This window comes from Lagenorhynchus albirostris, chromosome 21, assembly GCF_949774975.1.
Source record: "Lagenorhynchus albirostris chromosome 21, mLagAlb1.1, whole genome shotgun sequence".
NCBI classification, from domain to species: domain Eukaryota; kingdom Metazoa; phylum Chordata; class Mammalia; order Artiodactyla; family Delphinidae; genus Lagenorhynchus; species Lagenorhynchus albirostris.
The window spans coordinates 9,487,206-9,507,729 of NC_083115.1; the positions used below are offsets into that span (position 1 = coordinate 9,487,206).

Consider the following 20,524-nt stretch of genomic DNA (forward strand, 5'->3'; position numbering starts at 1 on the left):
CAATAGGCATACCTCAGGTCAAAATTTTTCTTCTTAAAGATTAAATATGATGTTCTAAGTAGCTTGGATGATCTTTTGAAGTTAGAATTATAAATAAGGTATGAAAATGGAGAGGATTTCTAAGAAAAAGGAATTATGCAGTATGCTGTGCTTCTAAAAGGCAAGACAATTTAGAGATTTCCTATTTTTTTTTTTTTTTTTCGGTACGCGGGCCTCTCACTGTTGTGGCCTCTCCCGTTGCGGAGCACAGGCTCCGGACGCGCAGGCTCAGTGGCCATGGCTCACGGGCCCAGCCACTCCGCGGCATGTGGGATCTTCCCAGACTGGGGCACGAACCCGTGTCCCCTGCCTCGGCAGGCGGACTCTCAACCACTGCGCCACCAGGGAAGCCCTGTTTCTAGATTTTTTGATAATGGCCATTCTGACTGGTGTGAGGTGATACCTCATTGTAGTTTTGATTTGCATTTCTCTAATGATTAGTGATGTTAAGTGTCTTTTCATGTATTTGTTGGCCATCTGTATGTCTTCTTTGGAGAAATGTCTGTTTAGGTCTTCTGCCCATTTTTGGATTGGGTTATTTGTTTTTGTGATATTGAGCTGCATGAGCTGCTTGTATATTTTGGAGATTAATCCTTTGTCAGTTGCTTCTTTGGCAAACACTTTCTCCCATTCTGAGGGTTGTCTTTTCATCTTGTTTATGGTTTCCTATGCTGTGCAGAAGCTTTGAAGTTTCATTAGGTCCCATTTGTTTATTTTTGTTTTTGTTTCCAGTTCTCTAGGAGGTGGGTCAAAAAGGATCTTGCTGTGATTTATGTCATAGAGTGTTCTTCCTATGTTTTCCTCTAAGAGTTTGATAGTGTCTGGCCTTACATTTAGGTCTTTAATCCATTTTGAGTTTATTTTTGTATATGGTATTAGGGTGTGTTCTAATTTCATTCTTTTACATGTAGCTGTCCATTTTCCCCAGTACCACTTACTGAAGAGGCTGTCTTTTCTCCATCTTGCCTCCTTTGTCAAAGATAAGGTGACCGTATGTGCGTGGGTTTATCTCTGGGCTTTCTATCTTGTTCCATTGATCTATGTTTCTGTTTTTGTGCCAGTACCATACTGTCTTGATGACTGTAGCTTTGTAGTATAGTGTGAAGTCAGGGAGCCTGATTCCTCCAGCTCTGTTTTTCTTTCTTAAGATTGCTTTGGCTGTTCAGGGTCTTTTGTGTTCTCATACAAATTGTAAAATTTCTGGTTCTAGTTCTGTGAAAAATGCCATTGGTAATTTGATAGGGATTGAATTGAACCTGTAGATTGCTCTGGGTAGTATAGTCATTTTCACAATATTGATTCTTCCAATCCAAGAACATGGTATATCTCTCCATCTGCTTATGTTATCTTTGATTTCTTTCATCAGTGTTTTATAATTTTCTGAGTACAGGTCTTTTGCCTACTTAGGTAGGTTTATTCCTAGGTATTTTATTCTTTTTGTTGTGATGGTAAATGGGATTGTTTCCTTAATTTCCCTTTCTGATCTTTCGTTGTTAGTGTATAGGAATGCAAGAGATTTCTGTGCATTAATTTTGTATCCTGCAACCTTACCAAATTCACTGATTAGTTCTAGTAGTTTTATGGTGGCATCTTTAGGATTTTCTATGTTTAGTATCATGTCATTGGCAAACAGTGACAGTTTTACTTCTTCTTTTCCAATTTGTATTCCTTTTATTTCTTTTTCTTCTCTGATTGCTGTGGCTAGGACTTCCAGTACTATGTTGAATAATAATGGCACGAGTGGACATCCTTGTCTTGTTCCTGATCTTAGAGGAAATGCTTTCAGTTTTTCACCATTAAGAATGATGTTTGCTGTGGGTTTGTTGCATATGGTTTTTATTATGTTGAGGTAGGTTCCCTCTATGCCCATTTTCTGGAGAGTTTTTATCATAAATGGGTGTTGAATTGTGTCAAAAGCTTTTTCTGCATCTATTTAGATGATCATATGGGTTTTATTCTTTTTTTTTTCTTTTGCGGTATGCAGGCCTCTCACTGTTGTGGCCTCTCCCGTTGCAGAGCACAGGCTCCGGACGCGCAGGCTCAGTGGCCATGGCTCACGGGCCCAGCCGCTCCACGGCATGTGGGATCTTCCCGGACCGGGGCATGAACCCATGTCCCCTGCATCGGCAGGCAGACTCTCAACCACTGTGCCACCAGGGAAGCCCTGGTTTTTATTCTTTAATTTGTTAATATGGTGTATCACATTGATTGTTTTGTATATATTGAAGAATCCTTGTATCCCTGGGATAAATCCCACTTGATCATGGTGTATGATCCTTTTAATGTGTTGTTGGATTCTGTTTGCTAGTATTTTGTTCAGGAGTTTTGCATCTGTGTTCATCAGTGATATTGGTCTATAATTTTCTTTTTTTGTGATATCTTCTTCTGGTTTTGGTATCAGGGTGATGGGGGCCTTGTAGCATGAGTTTTGGAGTTTTCCTTACTCTGCAATTTTTTGGAAGAGTTTGAGAAGGATAGGTATTAACTCTTCTCTAAATGTTTGATAGAATTTGCCTGTGAAGCCATCTGGTCCTGGACTTTTGTTTGTTGGAAGATTTTTAATTATGGTTTCAATTTCATTACATGTGATTGGTCTGTTTATATTTTCTAATTCTTCCTATTTCAATCTTGGAAGGTTGTACTTTTCCAAGAATTTGTCTATTTCTTCCAGGTTGTCCATTTTATTGGCATAGAGTTTCTTATAGTAGTCTCATGATCTTTTGTATTTCTGCAGTGTCAGTTGTAATCTCTCCTTTTTCATTTTAATTGTATTTATTTGAGTCCTCTCCCTTTTTTTCTTGATGAGTTTGGCTAAAGTTTTATCAATTTTGTTTATCGTCTCAAAGAACCAGCTTTTATTTTTATTGATCTTTGCTATTGTTTTATTTGTTTCTTTTTCATTTATTTCTGCTCTAATCTTTGTGATTTCTTTCTTTCTACTAACTTCGGGTTTTCTTTGTTCTTCTTTTTCTAGTTGCTTTAGGTGTAAGGTTAGATTGTTTATTTGAATTTTTTCTTGTTTCTTGAGGTGAGCTTGAATTGCTATGAACTGCCTTCTTGAAACTGCTTTTGCTGCTTCCCATAGGTTTTGGATCATCATGTTTTCATTGTCATTTGTTTCTAGGTATTCTTTTATTTGCTCTTTGATTTCTTCAGTGATCTCTTGGTTATTTAGCAGTGCACTGTTTAGCTTCCATATATTTGTGTTTTTTTCCTGTTTTTTTCCTGTGATTGATTTCTAATCTCATAGCTTTTTTTTTTGTGTGGTACGCAGGCCTCTCCACTGTTGTGGCCTCTCCCATTGTGGAGCACAGGCTTCGGACATGCAGACTCAGTGGCCATAGCTCACGGGCCTAGCTGCTTCGTGGCATGTGGGATCTTCCCAGACTGGGGCACGAACCCGCATCCCCTGCATCGGCAGGCGGACTCTCAACCACTGCGCCACCAGGGAAGCCCAATCTCATAGCTTTGTGGTTGGAAAAGATGCTTGATATGATTTCAGTTTTCTTAAATTTTCCAAGGCTTGATTTGTGACCCAAGATGTGATCTATTCTGGACAATGTTCCGTGTGCACTTGAGAAGAAAGTATAATCTGCTGTTTTCGGATGGAATGTGTCATTTGAAGCTTGTGTTTCCTTATTAATTTTCTGTCTGGATGATCTGTCCATCGGTGTAAGTGAGGTGTTAAAGTCCCCCACTATTTTTGTGTTACTGTTGATTTCTCCTTTTATGGCTGTTAGCATTTCCCTTATGTATTGAGGTGCTCCTATTTTGGGTGCATAAATATTTACAATTGTTATGTTTTCTTCTTGGATTGATCCCTTGATCATTATGTAGTGTCCTTCCTTATCTCTTGTAACATTCTTTATTTTAAAGTCTATTTTATCTGAAACGAGTATTGCTACTCCAGCTTTCTTGTGATTTCCATTTGCATAGGATATCTTTTTCCATCCCCTCACTTTCAGTCTGTATGTGTCCCTAGGTCTGGAGCGGGTTTCTTGTAGACAGCATATATAAGGGTCTTATTTTTGTTTCCATTCAACCAGTCTTTGTCTTTTGGCTGGAGCATTTAATCCATTTACATTCAAGGTGGTTATTGATATGTATGTTCCTATTACCATTTTCTTAATTGACTTAGGTTTGTTTTTGTCTGTCTCTTCTTTTGTGTTTCCCACTTAGAGAAGTTCCTTTAGCATTTGTTGTAAAGCTGGTTTTGTGATGCTGAATTCTTGTAGCTTTTGCTTGTCTGTAAAGCTTTTGATTTCTCCATCGAATCTGAACGAGATCCTTGTTGGGTAGAGTAATCTTGGTGGTGGGTTTTTCCCTTTCATCACTTTAAATATGTCCTGCCACTCCCTTCTGGCTTGCAGAGTTTCTGCTGAAAGATCAGCTGTTAACCTTATGGGGATTCCTTTGTATGTTATGTTTTGTTTTTCCCTTGCTGCTTTTAATATGTTTTCTTTGAATTTAATTTTTGTTAGTTTGATTAATATGTGTCTTGGCGTGTTTTTCCTAGGGTTTATCCTGTATGGGACTCTCTGTGCTTCCTGGACTTGTGTGACTATTTCCTTTCCCATGTTAAGGACGTTTTCAACTGTAATCTCTTCAAATATTTTCTCAGACACTTTCTTTTTCTCTTCTTCTTCTGGGACCCCTATAATTCGAATGTTGGTGCGTTTGGTGTTGTCCCAGAGCTCTCTGAGATTGTCTTCAATTCTTCATTCTTTTTTCTTTTTTCTGCTCCTTGGCAGTTATTTCCACCTTTTTATCTTCCAGCTCACTTATCCGTTCTTCTGCCTCATTTATCCTGTTATTGATTCCTCTAGAGTGTTTTTAATTTCAGTTATTGTGTTGTTCATCACTGTTTGTTTGCTCTTTAGTTCTTCTAGATCCTTGTGAAATGTTTCTTGTATTTTCTCCATTCTGTTTCTGAGATTTTGGATCATCTTTACTATCATTACTCTGATTTCTTTTTCAGGTAGGTGGCCTATTTCGTCTTCATTTATTTGGTCTTTTAGGTTTTTACCTTGCTTCTTCGTCTGTAACGTATTTTTTTGTTGTATCTTTTTTTTTTTTTTTAATGGGTGGGGCTGTATTCCTGTCTTGCTGGTTGTTTGGCCTGAGGCGTCCAGCACTGGAGTTTGCAGGCAGTTGGATAGAGCCAGGTCTTGGTGCTGATATGAGCACCTCCGGGAGGCCTCACTCTGATTAATATTCCCTGGGGTCTGAGGTTCTCTGTTAGTCCAGAGGTTTGGACTCAGAGCTCCTACCACAGGAGCTCGGGCCCGACCTCCAGCATGGGAACCAAGATCTTGCAAGCTGCATGGCACAGTCAAAAGCAGTATAATTTACAAAGAATAAAAAACAAAATAAAATTTAAAAGATAAAAAATATATTAGGAATAATAAGAATATAATTTAAACAACTGCAACAAGGTAAAACAAAACCACAACAGAAAAAAGAAAAAAAAAGGGGGGGGGGAACAAGCCAAAAGGAGCAGAACGATAACAAAGTATAAAGAATAAAATAAAATTAGAAAAATAAAAGATTTATTAGAAAACATAAAAATATAAATGAATCAACAGCAAGGTAAAACAGAACCCCAATCTAAAAGAGGAAAAAAGAAAAAAAAAGCCTTGGCTATGGGGGGTGGAGTTTAGGCAGGGGTGGAAGTTAGGTAGGGGCGGGACCTAGTCTGGAGTGGTGACATTTGAGCCTGGGCGGGGCAACGTTCAAGCATAGGGTGGGGCCCCTGCCTAGGACCTGTGCGGAAGGGGAGACACAGCAGATCCAAAGCGGGACCTCGGAAGTGTGGAGTTCCGGAGTTTGGAGTTAAGGCCCTGGGTGGCGGGGGGGGGTGGTGGGGCTTGGGCTCTGCAGGCAGCAGGAAGGCTCTGCGGGCAGAGGATTAGTTCTGGTAGCCCAAGAGGCTCCCCGGTGCCTAAGTGGACAGGGAAAGCGCTGGCCACGTTCCCTTCTGTTCCTCCACGCCACACCTCAGCGGTCTCCTCCAGCATCTCCCCTGTCCCCACTGGACCCCTAACTGTGGGTGGATCCCGCTGGGTGTAGGAACTCCTCCCCTACCCCAACCACCCCCCAGGGGTGCCAGGTCCCTGAGGTCTGGCCTTTACTTTTGCTCCCCCTTCCTTCCCTCCCACTCCCTCAGGACCCATGCAGCTGGAGGAGGCCTCAGTGGGCAGAAGATCAGGCCCAGGATCTCAGCAGGCTCCCGGGGGCCCAAGTGGGCGGGGGAGACCTGTCCATGCTCCCTTCTGATCCTCTGCCCTCCCAATGGTCCCCCAATTTACCCCTTCAGTGTCGGATCCCTTCCCCTCCCCCAGCCACCCCTCAGGGGCTCCAGTCCCGTCCCGCCTCCACTTCTCCTCCCCACTCATTCCCCCCAACATTCCATGTACTACCCGGTCGCTGGGGGTTCCTCCCGTCCCCTTAGGTGTCCGTGGTCGCCCACTGGTGCCTGGTAGGTGCCCTGGTTGTGCGAGGATGTGAATTCCGCATCCTCCTAGTCCGCAATCTTGACTCCACCCCCGAAACCCTACTATCTTCACATTAAAAAAAAATTTTTTTTTGAAAAAGATGTACATGTGCATAGGTTAAAGTATCAAATAGTTCTGCAAAGTTAGTTTTTAAAAAAAGTCTTCTACTTCTTTTCCCTTTTCTCCTTCCCTAGAAGCAGCCACTAATCACCATAGTTAGCTAATTATTTTGGTTATTACTCAATGTTTCTACATAACATGCTCTTATACACTAATTTTTTGATATTCAGTGTTTCTCTGATTATAGATATGAGCAATGTAGTATACTATGATTTGTTTCCCTTTGTACAGCTTTTGGTTTCCTTCTAGTTAATACTTGTCTTATTTCTTACTTGTTTATTTTAAAATTTTAATCACTAATTCAATCCTTCTTGATTGTTTAAATCTCCTTTGAAGACATTCAGCTATACCAGGCATCCAGTTCATTTCATCTTGCTGAGTAAATCTCTCCCGGAGCCTTCTGACATACATCAATACGTCTGGCTGCCCTCTACACTGTGTAGAACATCAGCCTGAGATCTCCCTTCCCCAGCATTTTGGGAATCTCCTTGTCTTTTTCTGTTGTGTTGACACTTCTGTTTCCTGTGTGTTTTCTTCCTTTTTTCTTAGCTTTCCCTCTTTTGTGGGTTGATTGTATCCTCATATAGCTTCCTGGTGTATGGGGGTTGCCTGAAATGTCTTCATTTTATTTTAATATTTAAGCTATAGTTTAGCTGAATGTAAACTATTACAGTGGTCATCAGTTTTTCTCAGAATTTTGAAGGCATTTTGTTATTGGCTTAAAAAAAAACTTTAAATTTTGAAATGATTTTAGATTGACAGAAGAGTTACAAAGATAGTACAAAGTTCCTGAATTCTCTTCACCTGGCTTCCTCTAATGTTAACATTTTACATAACCATGGCACATTTGTCAACACTGAGAAACTAATATTGACTGTTAATACTACTAGGAACTGAACTACAGACTTCAGTCCTATTTCACCAGCTTCTCCACTCATATCCTTTGTCTATTCCAGGATCAGATCCAGGATACCAGACTGTAATCACTCCTCATGTCGCCTTAGACTCTTTAAGTCTGTGACAGTTGTGCAGTCTTTCCTTATTTTTAATAACTTTGACATTTTTGAAGAGGACTGGTCAATACTTTGTAGAATGTCCCTCCGTAGGGTTTCTCTGATGTTTTCTCATGTTAAGACTTGGGTTTTGGATTTGGGAGAATAATACCACAGAGGTGAAAAAGGTCTTCTCATCGTATCATTTCAGAGGATAAATGATACCAACATGACATGTTACTGGTGATGCTAACTTTGATCACTTGGTTAAGGTGGTGTCTGCTAGATTTTTCCTCTGTGAAGTTGCTAATTTTCTCTTTCCACGAAGCGAGTCACTAAGTCCAGCCCACCCTCAAAGGGAGGAGAATTAAGCTTCACCTCCTTGAGGGAGGAATATAAAATAATTTGTGGACATATGTTAAAACCACCACAATAATTAATAAATATCTGGGGGGGAGGTATTTTGAGGCTATGCAAATACCCTTCTTCTCCTTAAAGTTGTACTAACTAATGTTAATATTCATCAATGAATTTCACCACTGCTTTTTAACTTCCAGTGTTCCTGTCCAGAAATCCAAAACCATCCTAACTTCTGACCCTCAGAATTGGTCTTTTCCTCTTAGGAATGTTGTAGAATCTCTTCCTTTTTCCCTGTGTTCTAAAATTCCATAAATGGGACTTCCCTGGTGGCCCAGCGGCCAAGACTCCTCGTTCTCAATGCAGGGGGCCTGGGTTTGATCCCTAGTCAGGGAACTAGATCCCACATGACGCAACTAAGAGCCCGTATGCCGCAACTAAGAACCGGCGCAGCCAAATAAATAAATAAATATTAAAAATAAATAAATAAAATTCCATAAGAATGTACTTTGGCACGAGACTGTTTATGTTGAATGGATTGAAGGACTGAATGAGACAAGCTATGTAACACGCCTAGCAAAGTATCTAGTGCACAGAATACTCTCAATGTTAGATTCTTTCTCCTTTAACTGTTCCGCGTGTAACTTTGTGGACTCTATGGAGTGAAGGTACTTGCTTCAGGGAACATGAGACTTGTGTTAACTTATCTTATGTTTTTAATTCTCCCCCCCCGCCCCTTCTCTCAATGCAGGGCTTACCACTCAAACGATGGAAGGCAGACATTACCCACCTGAGCTGTCCAGAGCCTACAGTGTTTGCTTTCTCACCCCTCGCCCCACGTCGGAGCTCTTTGCGAGAGATGTGGATACCAAGCTTCCAACAATCCAAGAAAGAAGCCCAAGCACTAAGGTGGCTGGTTGATAGGAATCAAAACTTTTCAACTCAAGAGTTTTGGGCCCTAGTATTCAAGGACTAATATCAAAAAGTGTCAGAGTTCTATTTTCTAGGTTGCCTTGATATCTGAATATAATAGCTGCTCTGTGGACAACCCACTAGGATGAGAATTAATGGGTGCAGTACTCATAGTGAGCTCTATTGAATAATAGATATGAGTTACCCCTAGGGGTCACTTCTCTGTTTTTTATAGTAAAAAAGAAATATTTCTTATGAACACTGGTCACCTTCAGTGTACATGTCTGGACCCGCATCCCTGCCGCCTTGTGTGGAAATTCACCTACTGTAGAATGAGTGTTTTCCTTGCTGCAAGGAAAGAGTCCTTGCAAGGAGGGCAGAGGGTGTAGCTGTGGATTCTTACACTCACCTCACTGGCTGTGTTTATTGGTATTTGGCAAGCCCAGTGTTCCGACGCTGAGCAGGAACATGAAATGCGTTAGAACTTGGCAATGAGGGATGCCATCTGTTGGTTTCCAGGGATGTGAGTGAGTAGTGAAGGCTGCGTGGGGTTGATCCGCTGTCTCCCCAAATCTAAAGAACATAGCACATCTCTGCCTCTTCCATACTTTCAGCCACCTCTCCTGCCTTTCTTATCACCACCTTGCCCCGCGTCCTCCCCCGTTCCTCCCTGGAGCGAACGTCTTGGGAAGACGTGCCTCTTCCTTGTGTGTTTTGAGTGGTGAGTAGTTCCCTATGTTCCCTTATTCCACTGAGCAGAACAGTACAGAGAGTCCTGTGGTTCAGGCTGGACAGCCTGTGCGTTTTGATCGCTGTGAGCATGAAGGTGAGTGCCCTGGGGAACGCCAGTGGTGTGGAAGCGGATTTGTCTTGTCTTAGGGTGACGCGCAGCCTGCAGTGGAGGGCAGCCCTGCCAGTTTGGGAGCATTCCCTGTCATTTCTGATCCCGTCACAGAGCAGTTTCAGCTGTCTTACCTGGAGCTTCTACTGGAGCTTCTCGGAAGACAAGGAGAAAACACTCTCTCGTTCTCTTTCCTTGTGAGCGTGGGGTGGCTTCTAGATCACACTAAAGCCTGCTGCCACCCAATGTGTGACGGCTTTGATGTTCTTTATTGTGGAAAGACGTAAGCTCCAGAGGACAGGATGAGTCCTGGGTGCTCATGTCCCTGATGTGGCATCAGGGGAAAATGAGGAAAGCATACTCTCGGCACCAGCTGCCTTTGTATCGCAGGCCAGTGCCTTTCTGTTCCTGCCAAGGGTGATCTCTTCCTTACGTAGCTGTCCTTCTGGCTGTGCCAGAGAAATAAGGACTGAAACCAGTACGTTCTTTTAGCAGCAAGAGGGGTCACATTGTTTCTCCCCTCTGACTGGGTTCTTCTCCATCCCAGCTCTGCCATTAACTAACTATGATTTTGAACAAATCTCTTAACCTCCCTGGGCCTTAGTTTTTGTACCTAAAAAGAAGTGATTGGGCTGGTCTTGGAAGTTCTTTTCTGTGTAACATTCTTTAATTATCAAAATTTATGAAGCTTCATTTTGTATGTGTTTTTACTAGGACAGTAACAAACTAGGTTAGAGCCACTGTGTGTTTTTCAAGGGAAGCACACTCTTCTTTAAAGGAGGTAGCATACTTATTGGGTAGTGTTGGGGATGGAAAGGAATTTATTTATCTCTCTGCTCTTTTATCTGATAATATCAAAACGGAAAGGATTGGAAAGGCCAGATTTTAAGTTGTATTTTAAATTGGTTTATTTTTTTGTTTCTTTTTGTTTTGCGATACGCTGGCCTCTCACTGTTGTGGCCTCTCCTGTTGCAGAGCACAGGCTCTGGACACGCAGGCTCAGTGGCCATGGCTCACAGGCCTAGCCGCTCCGCGGCATGTGGGATCTTCCCGGACTGGGACACGAACCCGTGTCCCCTGCATCGGCAGGCGGACTCTCAACCACTGCGCCACCAGGGAAACCCATTTGTTTGTTTCTTTTCTTCTCTTTCTTTTTTCCCCCACTCTTAAAAAAAGCCCAGGATATGATTTGTGCCTCTGATGAGACATTATCGAGTAGATTCAGTTCTCCTTCACAGTGCCTTAAGCAGATACCCCCCAGTGCTTATGTGCTGCATGTAGGTCTTTTTTTTTTTTAAACTTATTTAATTTATTTATTTTTGGCTGCGTTGGGTCTTCATTGCTGCGTGTGGGCTTTCTCTAGTTGTGGCGAGCAGGGGCTACTCTTCATTGTGGTGTGTGGGCTTCTCATTGCGGTGGCTTCCCTTGTTGTGGAGCACGGGCTTCAGTAGTTGTGGCATGAAGGTTCAGTAGTTGTGGCGCATGGGCTCAGTTGCTCTGCAGCATGTGGGATCTTCCTGGACCAGGGCTCGAACCCATGTCCCCTGCATTGGAAGGCGGATTCTTAACCACTGCGCCACCAGGGAATTCCCTGCGTGTAGGTCTTAAACCCTAACATTTCATGTGTTTTTTTGGTTCTGCTTGGTTCTTCTTCACGAGTCCATCGATCAAATTCCCCCTAAACCTGTATGCAGTATGTAGCCCTGAGCAAATTTAGTGAAATAAAATCATTGCTCATTTAATGTGGTATAAAAATTTTGTGGAGGAAGAGGATAAAGGAGAGAGAATTTCATGGGATTAAAAATGAGGTGTAAGGCCTTCCCTGGTGGCACAGTGATTAAGAATCCGCTTGCCAATGCAGGGGACACGGGTTCGAGCCCTGGTCCGGGAAGGTCCCACATGCTGCGGAGCAACTAAGCCCTTGGGCCACAACTACTGAGCCTGTGCTCTAGAGCCCACGAACCACAACTACTGTGCCTGCATGCCACAACTACTGAAGCCCATGTGCCTAGAGCCCGTGCTCCGCAACAAGAGAAGCCACTGCAATGAGAAGCCCGCTCACTGCAACGAAGAGTAGCCCCTGCTCGCCGCAACTAGAGGAAGCCCGTGCACAGCAACAAAGACCCAAGGCAGCCAAAAATAAATAAAATAAAATAAAGAAATTGTAAAAAATTAAAAAATAAAAATGAGGTGTATTTCAAGAAAATAAACCAAGGATTCTTTGGAACTCTTTGAGTACCCATAGATTTGAGACTTTATTATTATTTTTTGCTTAACATATGTGTCTTTTGCAGTAGGGTTTTCATTAATAAGATAATGCCCTCTCATCTGTGATAATTGCTGTCATGGAGTGATTCTTATCTGCAAAACGGGAGCTCTGTTTTTGGAGTTCCATGGAAGGCTCTCCGTGTATTTTAGCTGTGTTGACCCCATCATAAGACACCTTTCTCTTTACCTCAGTGACTCCATTTCTGAAATATGACTCAGCAAGTGTCCTACCTCACAGGCTGTTGTGTGGAACGGCTCATGGCTGTGAAGGACTTCCTGCAGTGCAGCTTTCTGTTTAGTGCTTCAGTACCCTTTACTTGGATTTTCTCAAAGACTGATTTTTCAAAGCAGTATGACGAGGTGGGCAGAAACCTTTTCAGAAATATTGAAGAAAATGATTACTAATGTTAGTTAATAGTCTTTACTTCTTCACCTGAAAATGGAGGCAACTTTGACCTTTGGTCACGTAGCAAATATAATATTTCAGAATCTGAATGCTGACTGGCTTCTTTGTTGCTCTTAAGGACTGGATTCTAGCAACTAAAATATCGGTTGAGGTCATTATCATTATTAGTAACAGATTGAATGCATACAGTGTTCTATGCACTTCTCAGAAATAAAGACAAAGGCAAAAATGAGCATGGTTCTTTCAGGGTCAAACATTGCGTATTACACGTAGGAGAATGGCTCAGTATCAATAGAACACCTTAAGGATCTAAGCACAGTCCAGACCTGAACTTGAAATTTGAAATACCCATTGTAATATTGTGCATTAAAAATTATTAGTAGCACATAATTCCTGCTAAAGACAACAGTTCCTTAGGGGAATCCAGTGTAAAGTTAATTTTCAATGAATAATGTTGATTATCTAAAGTCAGGAGGGTATAACTCTGCATAAATGACATATGTCTTTCTTAGAATCTTCAAAGTAAACAGTATAGAAGCCCACAGGCCACAAATAAAGGTAGTCAGTTTATGTTTCAAGTACCTTTGCAATCTTGAATATTTTACAAAGAATTTCTTCGCCCTTCTTTCGGAAATTTCTTTCCTTTGTTTCCATTTTTGTTGTTGTTGTCGTTAGGTAATATCTTAGATAATAATATCTTTACCGCGTAATTCTAATGTCAACATATATCTTTATTTCCTCTTGATTACAGAAATGAAAATGCTTTAGGAACTCAGAGGGAATATAGAATTATGAGCTGTGACTGGAATGAGAAAGACCTGATTTTAGTCCCTACTCTTTGATGTACCATCTTTATTACCTTGGTCAAGTTATTCGACCTTTTAAAGCTGTATCTTGTTCATGTGTCATGTTTGCTCCCTGTGAGGTTGTTGTGATGTTTAAGTAAGCTTGTGTTCATACTTCTCTCAGTAAATGCGAGCTGTAGTTGTTCCAGCTATCTGTGGCCATCACCCTTCTGTTTGTGAAGACCCGGGTTGAGATTGGTTCAGGAAAAGGGAATGACTAATGATTGGACCAGGGATGGTACCCTTTTGTTCTTCGTTTAGTTGTTTCAAACATATTTATTGTTATGAGATGGGCATTGTGGTAGGCACTGTAGCAGATACAAGCAGGACAATGGAGAAAGGTGAGAGGGGCATTGTGATACGTGGATGGTATTAAAACCAGGGACAGAGGAAAGCTTGAATTGTGCTATAACTGTCTCTCCCTTCCATGGGATTTCTGATGGAGTTTTACACAAAGTTTCCAAGAGCATAATGAAACTCAGCGACCTCTTTATAGTAGCTGTGCAAACCCAAATAAACCCAGTGCAATGAACTCTGGTAAAAGCTGGATTTGAACATATAATTTAGATTTGAAGCCTAAGGAGCATCTTCTATGGCCTTTCTGTTTCTCAGTTCTCAGTCTTAGGACCAGCCTGTTCAATGTGCCAAGAGAAAGGAGAGAAAGTCTGTAGGTCCTCACCCTGCTTACTCATTAACCAAGGATCAAAACAGGAATAAAAGAGGGGAAAACCTCTTAGGAGACAAGCCCTCTTTGCTCTCCACTTGCTGTGGATGCAAGAATATGGGGTGCGTTGCGTGAGCGCTCCCTTTTAAGTCATAGTAACCTCTCTGACTAGTAAATGTGACCTCATCAATATCCCGGGCCCAACCCATTAAATTAGTGACCCCGTTGGTGCTGGTGGAAGGGGGATTATTAAGGACTTGGGCAGGATGCAAGGTGTGAGCAGGGGCAGGAGTGACCCTCCATGATTTTTGTCCTCTCAACTCATTGGGCTTAACAGCCAAGCCTGGGGTCAGTCAGAGGCGGACTGTATCCCCAGGAGGGTATGACCTATCATGATCAACAGAGACCTCCTTTCACCTTCCTGGGCTTCTTCCCTGATAACTACCCTTGCTCTGTGGTATCCCCCTGGAGCCAGTGACATGAGCCGTTCAGCTCTTTGTCTCTTGAAGCTTCTGAAATGAATCAAGACTGAACGTTGATCAATGTCTCCAGGAGAAGTGTGGACATTAAGTCAAAAATTTGTTCCCTATTTTATTTCCCATTGCAAACCATGACTTACTTCATCATCCAGCTTTGCTCACCAGAGGAGGTTATACAACCAGCCCCAATAGGCCATTAGGAATACTTGGAATTTTACTATCACAAACTCCTTAATTTAAAAAAAGCTGATTGAGTAGGTAATTAAAGATTTTAGAGACTATCAGTGTAGGTAGCTGGTGCCGTTAATGGTTTTAAGGCAAGGGCAGTATCCCAGGAGCCTTTGGAATGAGCCTCACATAGATTGCTTCTTATGTATACAGAGTAAACGTGACTGCAGACTCATCTGATGAGTCACACTCACAGAAAAATAAAGCCAGTTTACTTAATGATGTCCTTGATGTAGTAATAAAAATGACTAATTTTATAAAACGTTGACCTTTGAGTACATGTCTTTTTAATATTCTATGTGACAAAATGGGGCGTATATATAAAGCATGTCTGCTGCACACCAAAGCACAATGGGAATCTCAAAGAAAAGCACTGTGTGATTGTTTGAGTTGTGAGCTAAACTTTTCCCTGGAAAACCATTTTTGCTCAAAAGAGTGTCTGGCAAACTGTGGGTTGTTCAGTGATGGGTTTTTGTCAGTCAACTTCATGGAAATGTAGTGAGCCTGCCACTTTAAGAGAACCAATAGACTTTGTTGCCAATGATAAAATTTCAGCTTTCAAATGAAAATTAAAATTTTGGAAAACTAATTTCCACCACTTCGAACTTGACAACTTCCTGATTCTTGAGACTTTCCTGATGAGACTAACAAATGTTACTTTTGACATTGAATGGAAACAGAGGTGATGACGTGTAAAGGAATTTTTATTTTTATTTTTTTTAGGTAAGAAGTGGATTTATTTAGAGAGAAACACACTCCACAGATAGAGTGTGGGCCATCTCAGAAGGTGAGAAAGGCCAGGAGTTTTTAGTTTATTAGTTTGTTTTTATAATTTGAAGGAAGGAAGAAATAGTGTTATATACTAGAGAGAGAGAGCATTTGTTTTAAATTAGTTTTTTTGGTTGAAGTGTTCCATAAGGGAAAATGGAGTTTCTAGTGGATATTTTTAAAATTATTGATCACTTGAAAATTGGGGTAAGGTAAAAGGTAATCAGAACTTTCCATGAAGGAAAAGAAGCCTTTGGTTTTTTTCACTAGGGAAACAAGGAAAAAATGTATTCAAGAAAAAGAAAATTATTTTTAAAATATTATCAAAGAAATTATCATTATTTGGGTCACTCAGAATGTCAGGCTGCCTGGAATTTATTAATTTACTCAATAATTTTTTATTGAGCACTTAATATGTGCCAGGAATTATTCTGGGCCAAGAGGCTATAGTAGTGAGTGAAACTGACAAAACCCCTGCCACCATAGAGCTTCCGTGTTAATTCTGGTAGGGGAATGAATATGGAAACGCCTTAGCAAAACACAAACCACTTCCAGGAAGGTTTTTTTCTTTATTCTGTAAGAGCCCCTTGAGATGGAATTTACTTCCTGAATTTCTACTACTCTATTTGAAGCATGAGATATGATATAAGTGGATTATATTGATAGAGTGTATTAAATGTGCTATATTGACAAGATGGTTAAAAGTACTGAAAGTTCAGATTCAGAGTGAGTTGGCAAGTCTGAAAGCAAATCCTTTCTCTGTTCTTTTCATTTTTTACTCCATTCTTTTATTCCTGTTCCCCAGAAGAGGAGACATTTCTCCTGTCAACGTCATGTGATTTCCGGCAAGAATAAGAACTGACTTGGGAATGGCAATAACAACGGTGCGTTCACCAGGCAAGCCATCCTGCTGTGTGGCTAAACTCCATCTGTTACCTTCAGTACAGGGGCTGGGGCAAGTCAATATTCACTTAGTTGCAGCACCTGAAAAAGTTTTATCTTACAAGCCACATTCAGTCATCGTGTATATAGCTCACACACCATTAATAAGAAGACTCATTTCACCAGTGAAATAATATTATCTGCTAGTCTGAGAGAATGCAGGTCACTTAGATGAACATCTTTAGGTAGTAAAGTATAATCCCAGATGTCTTCTACTTCCTGTTTTCATGGTCTAAAATCCGAACTTCAGTGTATGTCTTTAGCCTGGAGGTGATGAAGCAGAAATAAGAAAATGAAACACATCTGCTCTGACGCCCCCTCCATAATTTGTTTATTTTTGCAGTCACTCTAGGGATGCCATTGAAAATGAATTTTTATCATCTTTTTTTTTAAATTGAAGTACAGTTGGTTTGCAATGTTGTGTTAATTTCTGCTGTACAGCAAAGTGATTCAGTTATACATATATATATTCTTTTTCATATTCTTTTCCATTATGGTTTATCACAGGATATTGAATATAGTTCCCTGTGCTATACAGTAGGACCTTTTTGTTTATCCATTCTATATATAATAGTTTGCATCTGCTTATCCCAAACTCCCAATCCATCTCTCCCCCACTCCCTCCTCCTTGGCAACCACAAGTCTGTTCTGTACGTCTGTGAGTCTGTTTCTGTTTTGTAGATAGGTTCATTTGTGTCATAGTTGAGATTCCACATATAAGTGGTATCATATGGTATTTGTCTTTCTCTGTCTGATTTACTTAGTATGATAATCTGTAGGTCCATCCCTGTTGCTGCAAATGGCATTATTTCATTCTTTTTTATGACTGAGTAGTATTCCGTTGTATATATGTACCACATCTTCTTTATCCATTCATCTGTCGATTGACGTTTAGGTTGCTTCCATGTCTTGCTATCGTGAGTAGTGCTGCTGTGAACATTGGGGTGCACATATCTTTTCAAATTATGGTTTTCTCTAGATATATGCCCAGGAGTGGGAGGGCTGGATCATATGGTAGCTCTGTTTTTAGTTTTTTGAGGAACCTCCATACTGTTTTCCATAGTGGCTGCACCAACAGTGTAGGAGGCTTCCCTTGAGAAAAAATCCTTTTTGAGATAGGGAATGTGGAAGCTCATATTAAAAGAAATGTATTTTACTTCACCTAAGATGGGGAAGCAGGACACAGTAATTATATACATAGCTTATGCAATACCATATCACTCATAAATGACAGGTCCGAATTTCAAACCCAAGATTGTTTTGTTTGTTCACGTTCTTTCCGCCACACTCTGTTTTCTCCCGTGGGGAGAGAAAGAGGTGACTGCAGTTCTTTACAGCACCTCTGAAAAAAACATGTCCCTATCCCCACTGATACGGAAAAATCTAGTACTACCCTTACAGCCTTTAAAATAGGTATGAAATTCTTTACTAGTGGAGGGGAGTTTGTGTCGTGCTTATAAGTCAGTCTGTTTCTTCTTCAGAAGCTTTCTCGTGATATTGGAATTATAAGTAATTTGGTTTGTCTATATGGGGAAGTGAAACACTTGGGAAAGCCCGTACATTGGCCTTAGACACTCCCACCTTTGGGAAGGCCTCAGTTTGCTAGTATTGCGCCTGTTGTTTGCAGAAGCTCATGCAATTCTGTAGGCACAAGTCCTTCTTCCCCATTGTGAGAGCTGGCAGAGCAAAGCTCACAAAGGACTTGTGAAGTAAGGATGATGTATTTGTGTGAACAACAAGAACTCAGAAAAAAATAATGTTTGGATCTTGGAAGTGACACTCTAGTAAACCATGATCACGGTTATGGAGCACCAGCTTTAAGGGTGAAAGAAAAGAGTGTGTGATGTCATTTCCTATGGCCTACTTATTATGCCCATTTCCACCCTCCCCACACAGGTCCCAGATCTAAGAAACAAAGATACCATTCATCAAGGCTGTGTTCTTTCGAATTTGATGCTTATCCAAAATTTCCTTCAGTTTTGCAATTATAGGGGATAATGTGGTTCCCCCAAATTCCTATTCTGCCCCCCTCTTTTGGAAAAGCAATACCTCCAAATAAACTTCATAATAAGAGACTTTTGCGTTTTCAAAAACTGAGGGGCAGTGCCAGTGACCAGGAGCAGAGGGTATGGGCAATGAAGGAGAGGTGTGGGACATGCACTTCCAGAGGAGACGGAAAAAGAGCCTCAAGCTGGTGAGGCCAAATTGTACACTGAAGCTGAGACACACGGTCCTAGTTCCAGAGAAGAGTCTTCCTACAGGTTTCTTTACAGAAGCCAACATCTCCGTTTTGATTTCAGGAAATCCCCAAAGAGGAAATGAGATGTTGCAGGCTTTGGGCTTTGGGGACAGACTCACGAGAGAGATACATTTCAACATCCTAAAAATTGCTCTTCTTGGCTTCTGAGGACATGCAGCCGAGCCACGGTGAGCCCCCCTTCCTCCTTCTGTCTGCAGCTGGCTCGGGTGCCCGGCGTGTCACCACCCAGCACCCCAGAACCAGTGTTTCCTAAACACAGCCACATTCCTCCCCTCGACACAGGACCTCTCTGCTCATGTTGCACTGGTCTGTAACAAGCTAGAGGGTCATTCACGAAGGGCATGGAGAACAAGGAGAAAACAACCCCTAATCTTGTGTGGACTGGGAAGAATCCGTTTTGGCAGGCACCGGACGGGGACTGCTGTAGAACTCGGGGTTGAAACAGTCTGATCTCAGCGCTGGCAGCCTCTGTGATGACCTTGGAAAAGACCTTGTATCAACCTGATCGGAACCTCCAGACAAAACACGTGAGTTCAGCCAAACGTTTGAATGTTTCCGACGTTCGCCTGTTCTCCGTCACGTAGAGACAGTCTTCATGGCGCTGGACTTCAATCTGACCCTCAAAAAAGCTGTTGAGAAGGGGTCCCTCTCTACTCCCATTCTCTCCTTTTCCAACACCCCCATAAACAAATTATGGGGACATGATTGGGCAATACAGGTATATCAAGCTCTCGTCCAATCTACATATTACCTGGAATACAGTGGAGGTGGATTTGGGTTAATTTGGAGAGGACTGGAAAGTGACACCAAGACAGGGACCTTGAAGTGTCACCAGGATTTACAGATCTTTCACAATGCTGTTCTTCGCATATGTACTTGCTGCTTCGCAATGAAACAGAGAACCTGGTCTCGGGCAGTGCCCAGCTTCCCTCACATCTTGTGTTTACATGTGTCACATGTTTCTGCAGGGCACTGCCCACTGGGGTAACAGATTAATCTGAGGTAGTCATTAATTGTTCGATGTCTGTTATATGGGAGGATAGGATGGTGCCAGGGTAAATAATTTGAGAACAGCCAGGGGTGAGTGACAGCATTGCTGTTTTCTCATCTCCCATGGACTTCAGACCTTCCAAGTGAGCTTGGCAATTACCTAAAAAGAAAGGAGTGACGTGGTTTTACCCAGTGGGGGCTTTCATTGTCCATTTGGGTCCCTTCGTTTACTGCATCTCAAAGAAACCATGACAACCGTGTTTGTCTCCATTTCCTCTCCCCTCAATGCTTCTGGCTCCATCTGTTCAATAGTCACCAAGGAAGTCAACATTTGGTCTCTTTTCTTATTATAAACAAAAGTGCACTTACGTGAGTTCATTTTTTGAAGAAACATAAAAGAAAATAAAAACGGAAAGGTTGTGTTTGGCTTGATAAATTGTTCAATACCTTCTCTACACCTCCTCTTTCTTAATTTTCACTGACTCGTGACATGTTCATTTATTTGATTTGTCAGAAGGTGCCTGTGCAATGTGCAGAGATGTGTCATCCCAGGAAAACAAAACCAAAACCAAAACTCCTGCTTTGTAGGTAGATATCTGTGTGATGAAAAAAATGCCTTCTCTGTTTTCAGTCATGGTGGTGCACGTCTAGATCTAACCATACTCCTTTCACTTCCAAAACCTCAGATAGTGGAAGGTGGGTTTGTCTCCTGAAGCTTTCTGCAAGCTCTTAGGGTCACGTGGCTCTTTGATGAGCCCTGCACAAGAAAGCAGTAACTAAGAGGAGGAAATAAATATATGGCTCAGGGCTTCCCTGGTGGCGCAGTGGTTGAGAGTCCGCCTACTGATGCAGGGGACACGGGTTCGTGCCCCGGCCCGGGAAGATCCCACATGCTGCGGAGCAGCTGGGCCCGTGCGCT

General features: G+C 41.8%; 1 protein-coding gene across 6 annotated transcripts in view; it reads left to right on the plus strand.

Moving 5' to 3' along the window:
* Positions 1–20,524, plus strand: part of FUT10 (fucosyltransferase 10) — a 122,075-nt gene that overhangs the window by 82,943 nt on the left and 18,608 nt on the right. For 3 of the 6 annotated variants that reach the window (XM_060136337.1, XM_060136341.1, XM_060136336.1), the window contains one exon: positions 8,754–10,771. In XM_060136337.1, coding sequence (XP_059992320.1) covers positions 8,754–8,978 — 225 coding nt within the window. In that variant the 3' untranslated portion in view covers positions 8,979–10,771. Of the gene's footprint in view, positions 1–8,753; positions 10,772–18,251; positions 20,026–20,524 lie in introns of those variants that run through there. The other 3 variants (XM_060136339.1, XM_060136338.1, XM_060136340.1) reach the window with 3 other exon arrangements.